Here is a 9012-nt window from a genome sequence, read left to right as displayed (position 1 = left end):
GGGGCTTCTCGGTACTTGCCCGAACTGAGCACCGAACCAGTTCAGTAGAGTAGCGCCTGGTCTCTGGCTCCGGCGCTGTGCGGGGATGCGAGGTGCGGCGATGCCCGCCGAGATGGGAGCTGCTCCGCCTGCAGCCGAGGCTGGAGGGGTCAGGGGTTTTCTGGAGCGGGTTTGGCTGAAGAGGCTGGGGGCAGGACTGGCGCTGCTCGGCAGGGATGCCTTTAGATGGGCTACAGCCACAGCGGGAGCTGGAACCAGCGATGAGCATGAACTTCTAAATAATCGCGACTCCGCTGCAGCTCTTTCTTCTGCCTCCAGAAGCCCCTTTCTTGGGAGAAAACACGCCTCGACCATCAGCTGTGGGTAGATGGCACGGACTGCCCAGGGCAGTGGTTGAATCGCCGTCCTCGGATGTATTTAAAAGCCGTCTGGATATAGGGCTCAGGGACATGGTTTAGAAGTGGACCCGGATAATGGTTGTACTTCATGAACTTAAAGGTCTTTTCCAACCATAATAATTCATGATTCTAAAAGTTGATATCCATACCCTGTGTCAATGGAGGCATAAAACCCATAAGCCATGGGTAAATGTTGATATTCATACCCAGCTTTAAGGGAGAAATTAAAAAAAAAAGAATTTGGTGAAGGTATCAAGGTTTATGCCAGGCCAGATATATCAGGGGCTTATCCTTCCAGTGTTCATGTGCCGTGCAAACTTCCACCAAGCCTCTAAAAAGTTTGCATGCCTAAGGAAGTTATCCACAAACATGCCTGTGAACATACAATGGAAGTTAAAAACTAATACCAAGTAAATGTATTTTCAGTTGTAGTCTGCTTGGCGAAGTTCTCACAATATGTATTTACCGTATTCTATAACCTGTTACATATTTACATTCATCTAAGCACATCTGTCCTGGAACCTCACCTTGCTGAAGGGGACTTCTGCATAATGCTTTGAGAACATAGAGGCTTATTCTTCCCTTTTGATGTCTGTGGATCCTGGAAAGATTTAGTCATAAACTTACATTTAAGTATTTGAATCCTCATGTGGAGTCAATGGTCTGTTCAAGGACAAGTGCAAGTCTTTGCAGATTTAGGGCTAAGAAGCTCCTGAGAGATGGTGTCTTTACATTAGATGTTTGGAATGCTTAGGAAATAAATCAGAACAGTCTGTTTTCTTTTCTCTCTCTTCAGGCCTTGACCTACCAGGGAGATTTCTCTTTGCATTCTTGACTCTGATGACGCTAATTGCCAATCTGGTGTTCATAGAGGAAGCAGTCTACATCTACAGGAAAATCCCCTCCTCCAAAAGATCAATCATAATTTGGATTAATGCTGCAGCTCCAGTAGGTTATCATGGAAAAGATATTAAACTGAATGTTGAAAATAGGGGTTTCCCTGAAAATCCACATGAACCTGCTTTATCTCTGCCCTTTGTACAACCCTCCTCCCTTTCTCTGTAGGTGATCGCTACTACTTCATGTTTTGGCATGTGGATTCCTCGCTCAACAATGTTTACAGATTTCACAGCAGCAGTGTGAGTATTCTGCTTGTTTCTAGAGGCTGCCCCAAACACTGCCCCTGAATTTCTTCCCTTTAAACATCTGCTGCTCTTGGTAAACACAGTCATTTTGTAAATTTAGCAATTTAGTAATTTCTGGTTTGAGCTGAAATCCCTTGGCAGCTCATTTCTGGGAGGTGGAAAATGCTGAAGCAGTTCCCAGTGCTGCAGTCCCCCCGTGTGGGAGCCTAAGTATGAAGGATCTGTGACTCGCATGTAATTGATCCCTCGGATTGACAGGAATTTTGAAGCAGTACTCTTTCTTTCCTCTCTCTGCGTGTCTCGTCGAATGACATTCTGACCTGTGGCTTCTGCCCTCCGATTTTACTAATGATGAGCCTTGGAGGTCTGTTATTAATGGTGGCAAGTGAACCTCTGATGACTGTATCAATGTAAAAATGTTCCACAGTTGTCCTGATAAAAAGCACTCTCTGTAAGAGCATGACAGCTCTGACATGCACAGAGAAGAAGGGAGAAATGTGGTCCTTGCTTTCTGGAGGTGATGGCGCAAGCCTGGTAGGCACAGCCAGGTTGGGGGATGCAGGACAGGATCACAGACTTGCATGAATAGCCTCACCTCATGTCACACTGCTAAGGGAGTAGAGTGAAAAAGGAGGAAAAACAGTGTTAGCACACAGCAATTTGTGCAGGTAGTCCAGATTGCCGAAAACTTCCAAGGATCCAGTCTACAGCATTTCAAGCCTGTCTGAATCCCCCACTTCCACCCCTGCCCATACTGCATGTTCCCGTCCCCTCATTTGCATCCACTAGCTCTCAGTCTCCGGCTGAGCAGTCAGCACCCTCAAGGAGGCAGTGGAGCTAAAGAGGACCCCTTTTATTTGGTAAATCGGTTTGGGACAGGGAGGAAAGGGCGGTTGCACAATCCACAGTTACTGGGAAGGGTTCGAATGTGCAGCTGGTGATGGAGAGAGAGGTGGGGTTGCGACAGTGCTTGGATTAGCTTTGGCTGCAGAGGAACCATGGCCCAACTGGGCCTGCACATTATTATCTATCTGTATCTATCTATATCTATATCATCTATATCTATATCATATATCTATATCTCTATGTCTATCTATATCTCTATCTATCTATATCTACATCTACATCTATATATCTATGTCTATATCTATATCTGAACATAGCCATATTTTTTGTTGTTTGTTTTGTTTGTTTGGGGTTTTTTTTAGAAGAGGAGGAAGAGGACTTGTTCTAAAAGTTTGGACCAGTCAGGACTAGATAACTGATGGAAAAATATGGCCATAATGACTTTGGCCAGGAAAACCTGGGCTTTAACACTAACTCTGCCACAAGTACAGCTTTGGGCAATTCCACAGCTGAGCCAGTGTGCCTCAGTTTATTCCTCTTTTGCAGATGTTACGGTAGCACTGGTCACCTTCAAGGTGATGGAAAGCAGAAGGTTTTTCACAGCTATTGCCAGAATTTTTGTTGATTGCAAAGCACAAGCTGTAAAAACCTTGCACAGAAGGCGGCACTGGCCCGCGCAGGCATATGAGACATGCAGGCAAGTTGAAGCTGGATGTTCTTGCTCTCCTAGATTTTTTGCCATGGTTATCCACAAGTTCCTGATGATGATGATTAAAGAGTGCGGAGGTCAAAAGCTGCTCCTCAGGCGGTTTGAAAATGGTCGCTTCAAGATCAGCACAGGTCCCTGCTGCTGCTGCTGCCTTTGCCTCCCTCGGGTGCGCATCACTAGGTGAGTTGCCCTTTAAGATTTCCCAGCTGGAAAACGGCTGCTGGAGTTCAGCCAACTTGGCAAAGCCAGGCTCAAGCAAACGGCCTCCCCGCTTCCCGACAGTCAGCCTCAAGCTGTCTCTTTTAAACAGTGCCATCACTTCGGGGCTATACACCCCTGCTAATTCATTTTGGTTTTGTAATGCAGAATTTTGCGTAAGAGTCGAGAGCAGGAGCTCTCTGTTTAACCCAGTGCAGTGTTCTCCCTCGTAGCACTGTGGTATCTTTCCAACTAATCCTGTTCTCTTCCAAAAAACCATTTCTATAGTAAGCAGTGGTGTGTGGGAGGAGGAATTTCTACTCTAGAAAACCCAGTAATTGAGATTTCAGTTTCTTTTCATTCCAAAAGGGAAAAAATGTCTCCAAGTGGGGTATTTTTTACAAGCAGAATTCTCAAGTTGAGGCTCTCTTGAAATAAATTTTCTCTTGCTTCAATGAAATAAAAATGTTTCATTCTGATTTTGATGCTAAAACTACTTCAGATTAAGAAAATTTTTAGAACAAAAATAAATGCAATTCCTGGAAAACTTTGATCTCAGTGGAACGACATCATCTGGTGAGGCAGAGGCAAGTATTTTCTGCTACTAAACTTACTATTAACGCACCTTCGAGAAGCGGGATGAGGATGGCCAGCTACACCTACGAGAGATAATATAATATATTGGAACATAAATCCTCCTCCTTTGAGCACTGCCTAGTGAGGCTCCTCCTCGGGCTAACGTCACCCTGTCATTTACACGCTGCTCCACAGCCCAGAAGCCTCATGTATTTCCTGGGGCTTTCCTACTGGCACAGAGTATGAGAATGTTTTTCTCATTAAGAGCAAAAGCTGAAGGACTGAAAGTGCAAAACAATGATGTTTCTATGAGGGCCTGGACATTGGTGTCAGAGCATCCCTAGGGACTTGCTGATCTGGTTAAATGAAAGCAGCAAACAGAACGCAGCACAGGGATTTGTGATGCATTTTCAAAAATTCTTATTTTTTTAATTGTAATAATTCTCCCTTAAACTGCCTCATTTGATATTAGAATTTAAACTCTTGTTTCCATATTTTTCTTTTAATGGAATAACACTGATTATTTACATGGAGGATGCACCGAGAACAATAGGTAGTAAACGAACCAAAAAATGCACCTTCAAAAATGGATACAATGATGTAAAATCAGCAACTGCTGCTGTGGGTCTAAATGACTCTTACTAATTTTCATGGCCATTGGTTCAGGTTCGTTTCAGCAATCAGAGCTGAAGAAATGTCATGGGACAGAGCTGTGCTGTGGATCTAACCAGTATATTTGTTTTTCTTCTCATGTCTGTCACCCTCTGGATAGCTTGTAGTGGCTGCGACCTTAGGAGAGGATCCTCTCCTATGCTCTCCTGTTCCTTAGTCCAGTGACAGTAACTAATATTAACATCTTTCAGGAGCTAGATAGTGCCTGCTACTGCTGGGAGGAAGGACAGCTGTCTGTTTAAAAGAAAAGGGTTGTGGCACCGCAGAGGGCTTAGGGCTCCTTCTCTGGTGTGTGTATCATAGAATCACAGAATGGCCTAGGCTGGAACAGACCTTAGAGATCATTTAATCCAACCTCCCTGTCATGGGAAACCCATCTGCTGTCTCTGCTTCTAGACTCTTCCCATTACAGGGTACAATTGTTTTGAAATATGATCAAGCAGGACCAGAGAAAGAGCAGTCTCGTATTCCTCCCATGGGGTACCTTCTGGGAAAACAGGAAGCTACTCCAAGGGAGGGATTATAGAATCATAGAATTATCAGGGTTGGAAGGGACCTTAAAGATCATCTAGTTCCAACCCCCTGCCATGGGCAGGGACATCCCCCACTAGATCAGGCTGCTCAGAGCCCCATCCAGCCTGGCCTTAAAATCTTCCAGGGATGGGGCTTCCACCACCTCTCTGGGCAACCTGTGCCAGTGTCTCACCACCCTCATGGGGAAGAGCTTTTTCCTAATGTCCAATCTGAACTGATCCATCTCTATCTTTAATTCATTAAATTAATTCTTTAAGAAAAAATCTTTAAGATTAATTATTGATTAATTAATTAATCTTTAAGATTAATTCTTTAAGAAAAAAACATATAATATTGGGCAGTGCTGGGAAAGCTAACAAGGTATGGTACACAGATGAGGCAAAGTAACAAGCCATTCAGTGGGGAGAGATGTGACAAAAAGATAGACCCTCATTGACAACGCTCGTGGCATTGCAGCGACTGTGCTGTTTGTCATGTTATTCTTTAAAGCCCTTTGGGAATAGTAAATCTCTGAAAAGGCACACACACACGTGAAGTGGCTGTCCAGCTGCAGGCCTTTCCATGTGCGTCTGTGCTGTTCATAATCCTGCGGTTATTAGCTATATTCATTGAGCAATTCCTATAACTCCTGGGTCCTGGCAGTATCCTGTAGCACACTAAACAGCAGCCTGTTGTCTGCTGAGGCATCTCTGATGGCAGTCCGGAGTGCCCAAGGGGCTACAGTGAAGACAACATCGACAGTATGGGAAATAATACACCGTAAATAGACAAAAACGTGACCCAGCTGTAGCAGCCACATCTTGTCCTCTAAAGACTGAAACGGAGTTCAGGTCAGTCAGCTTTCACGCCCTCTGTTAGAAAGTGCACCTGCCTCTTTGCTGGTGGCCTATAGTGCTGGCTGGCCAGGTTACAGTGTACGGGCTGTGTTCTGGACCCAGGTTATACTGACAGAGAGGAAATCCTGAGCTGTCTTGCCGGCCTCGTGCAGTTTGCCAAGTGAAAGTTAGTTCCCTTCTTCTGTTAGAGTACAGAGGAGCAAAACCAGGTGCTTACATGGTAGTATTCATGATGCATTGAAAAACTACCATTCCTTTCACCTAGGTCTGTATGATCCTTTTTCTTGATCTACCACAGGACTAGGAAGTGTCTGAACAGGAAAGCTGAATTGCCAAATTTCATTGAAGAACTGAAATAGTAAAGCAACAAGGCAAAAGCAAGTGACATTATTGTTCAGAAACCGGTTATGCTGCTACTGGCTCTCTGGTCAGCTTCGGGGCAGAGGGAGACATAATGTTTCACCCAGCTTTGGTTAGTATGTGATTGCTGCAGAACAGAAAAAGCACTGTTTTTGTAGAGACTTCACTAAATAAACACTGGGTGATTCTTGGACAGATTTTCTAATCTTGAAGTTGTTCCTGCCCAGATTTTAGCCACATGCTACAGGAGTGGAAAAGTTTTGCAGTTGACAGCATTCAGAAAATGTTAATAAAGTTGCTAATAAAATCTTGGCCTATGCGATTCTTTTTTTTTTTTTTTTTGGCCAGGCGAACCCTCTTTTGGCTGAAGCTGGGCACCTTTCAGTTTGCTTTCCTTCGACCTGTGCTCATGTTTTTATCAATAGTGCTTTGGACTAATGGCAATTACACCCTCTACAGTGTAAGTAAATATTCTAATCACACACGGTCCACAAAATCCATAGGTTTTAGGGCTGCTGTTAGTATCTCAGCCTACAACTAAACTAAAATCTGGGAGCACATCCAAGTGAGTCCTTACTGTATTCTTCTGAGACTCTGAAGCATGTAATTTCTGCCTTCCCCTGTCTCTCCATTTCTCTTGTGAATGAAGTGGGCACCAGGGTGGGTTGGGATTTAGATTGTGCTCTGATACGTTTCCCTGCTTGTATGGTTAGAATAGCAGAACCGCAGGTTGACCTGTGGAGTGTATCTGCCCTGTGTTTTGTAGAGCCTTAAGAAACAAGTGTATGTACAGGCATGTAAACAGGAAGCCTAATTCCATGTTTTTCTGCAAATCATGGTGATTTCTATGTCTTTGCAAAGTAGAAAAAATAGTACTGTACTTCTGCTCTGTCCCATGTAAGCTGGAAGACGATGGAGAAGTCTGTATTTGCGAATAATTTTGCACCTCTTGGATAACTCAGATTAGAAGTAATACATTTTTATCGTTTCACGATGTAAAGCTAATGGCCCCTCTGAGATATCATGCTGAACACGCTCTCATGAGCTACTGAGTGTTCCCAGGTGCCGCTGGGCTCAGATTCGGGGGGGTTGTGTCACTTGGTACCTTCCCAGGCTGGAGAGATCGACATGTCTGGGTGAGAGCACTGTGCTAACGCTACGGTTGGTACCGTGCAGTTTCCCCATGCAAACCCCAGCAACTGCTGCTGCCATCAGCTTTCACAGAGACAGAAACAAGCATTTTAACATGTGCATCATTCACTTCACAACTGCTTCCTGAAAATAGTAAAATGGACTGAAAAGTTTTATAGATATGCTTTTTTGATTTGCTTCTCAGTTGTCTCCCAAAGGAGCTGCGATATGGATCAACTGCTTCGTTGGTGTCCTCACCATTATTGCTCTGTGGCCAATTGCAATCATGTTTCAACAAGTTAGGAATATCCTTATTTGTAAGAAGATCATCCCAAAGTTTGCTCTTTATCAGGTGAGATGTTTTAATACTTCTGATAAGAATTTCTCTTAACTGCTGGACAACAGTGTCTCTCTGGTTCTTGGTCTTTTGGTCAAATCTTACAGTATGTTTTTTCCCCCCATTAAATACACTGTGCAAAGGCATATTTTTAGCTGATTAAACCTGAATCCCTTTGAGGCACTCTCCTTGGCTGCCGTTCAGTTTCAGCTTGAGCCAGTTTACCTCCAGTCTCTCAGGAGTGCTGGAGATGGAAAAGCTGCATAAAACCCATTTATCTTCAGTCCACTGAAATCAAAGTGACACCTTCTGCGAGGCTTGAAGGAAGCTTTGCAGTATCCTGAAACACAGTGTTAAAATGCTGGTGTGTACTTCTAAAAACTAGGAGAGGGTGTGGAGCATTGTGTGGGTGGCTGTGGTTTGAACTGTTTCAGCATGTCACAGTCTACTGTTCTGACAATATTTTTCTTGGCCGTTCTGCACTTCAGAGTTAGATTATGATGAAAATACTGCCTGGGAATCATTAAATAGTAAGGAACAGAACCAGATAGGTTAGAGTGAAAAAGCCAAGGGATAGGGCCACCCTTTTCCACATCACCCTGAAGAGAGGTCAGCAAAATCCCTGAGTATGCATCCTTCTTGAACAGGACATATAGAAAGGCTGGTTCACTTAGGTCTGTGTTAACTAAGTTATTAAGCATATATAAATAAATAAGATAGTCACAGCTGCAAAGCTGCCTTAGGGTGAATCCAGGTTTAGGATGGCAGACTCTCTTAATTTATACTCAGGCAGTTACAGTAGCAGCTGGAGAGGCACTTTGGTATCTCTAAAGCCTAGCTCAGCGGATACACAGCCAGCCGTCCCCAGTCCAGGACGTTCCTCCAGTGCGTCGAGGATAATTTTTTGATGCAAATGGTGAATGAACTGACCAGGAGAGGAGCACTGCTGGACCTTGTGCTCACCAACAAGGAAGGTCTGGTTGAAGCAGTGAAGGTTGAGGGCAATCTTGGCTGCAGCAACAATAAGGTGGTGGATTTCAGGATCTTGTGCAGTAGAAACAGAATACCAAGCAGGATCTCAGCACTGGACTTCAGAAGGGCCAACTTTGGCCTTTTCAAGCAATTGCTAGGGGTTACCCCATGGGACAGGGAACTGGAAGGTAAAGGGGCCCAAGAGAGTTGGTCAGTATTCAAGGACCACTTCTTCCAGGCTCAGGATCAGTGCATCCCAACAGGTAGGAAATCAAGAAAGAGATCCAGGAGACCTGCA

The 9012-nt window shown here is 44.3% G+C and overlaps 1 protein-coding gene across 1 annotated transcript; it reads left to right on the top strand.

The window, feature by feature from the left end:
• Positions 1-100: 100 nt before the first annotated feature.
• LOC104278587 (organic solute transporter subunit alpha-like) lies at positions 101-7757 on the top strand (the record flags this gene model as incomplete). Its single annotated transcript, XM_009875606.1, has 6 exons — positions 101-359; positions 1195-1346; positions 1464-1537; positions 3120-3278; positions 6623-6734; positions 7611-7757. Coding segments are annotated over exons 1-6 (903 nt in total), but the record flags the coding sequence as incomplete, so codon positions are not given.
• Positions 7758-9012: the final 1255 nt, after the last annotated feature.

This window comes from Apaloderma vittatum, unplaced genomic scaffold (genome assembly GCF_000703405.1).
Source record: "Apaloderma vittatum isolate BGI_N311 unplaced genomic scaffold, ASM70340v1 scaffold20048, whole genome shotgun sequence".
Lineage (NCBI taxonomy): Eukaryota > Metazoa > Chordata > Aves > Trogoniformes > Trogonidae > Apaloderma > Apaloderma vittatum.
The sequence above is the reverse complement of the archived record's forward strand: the minus strand, read 5'-3'. Positions and strand labels throughout refer to the sequence as shown.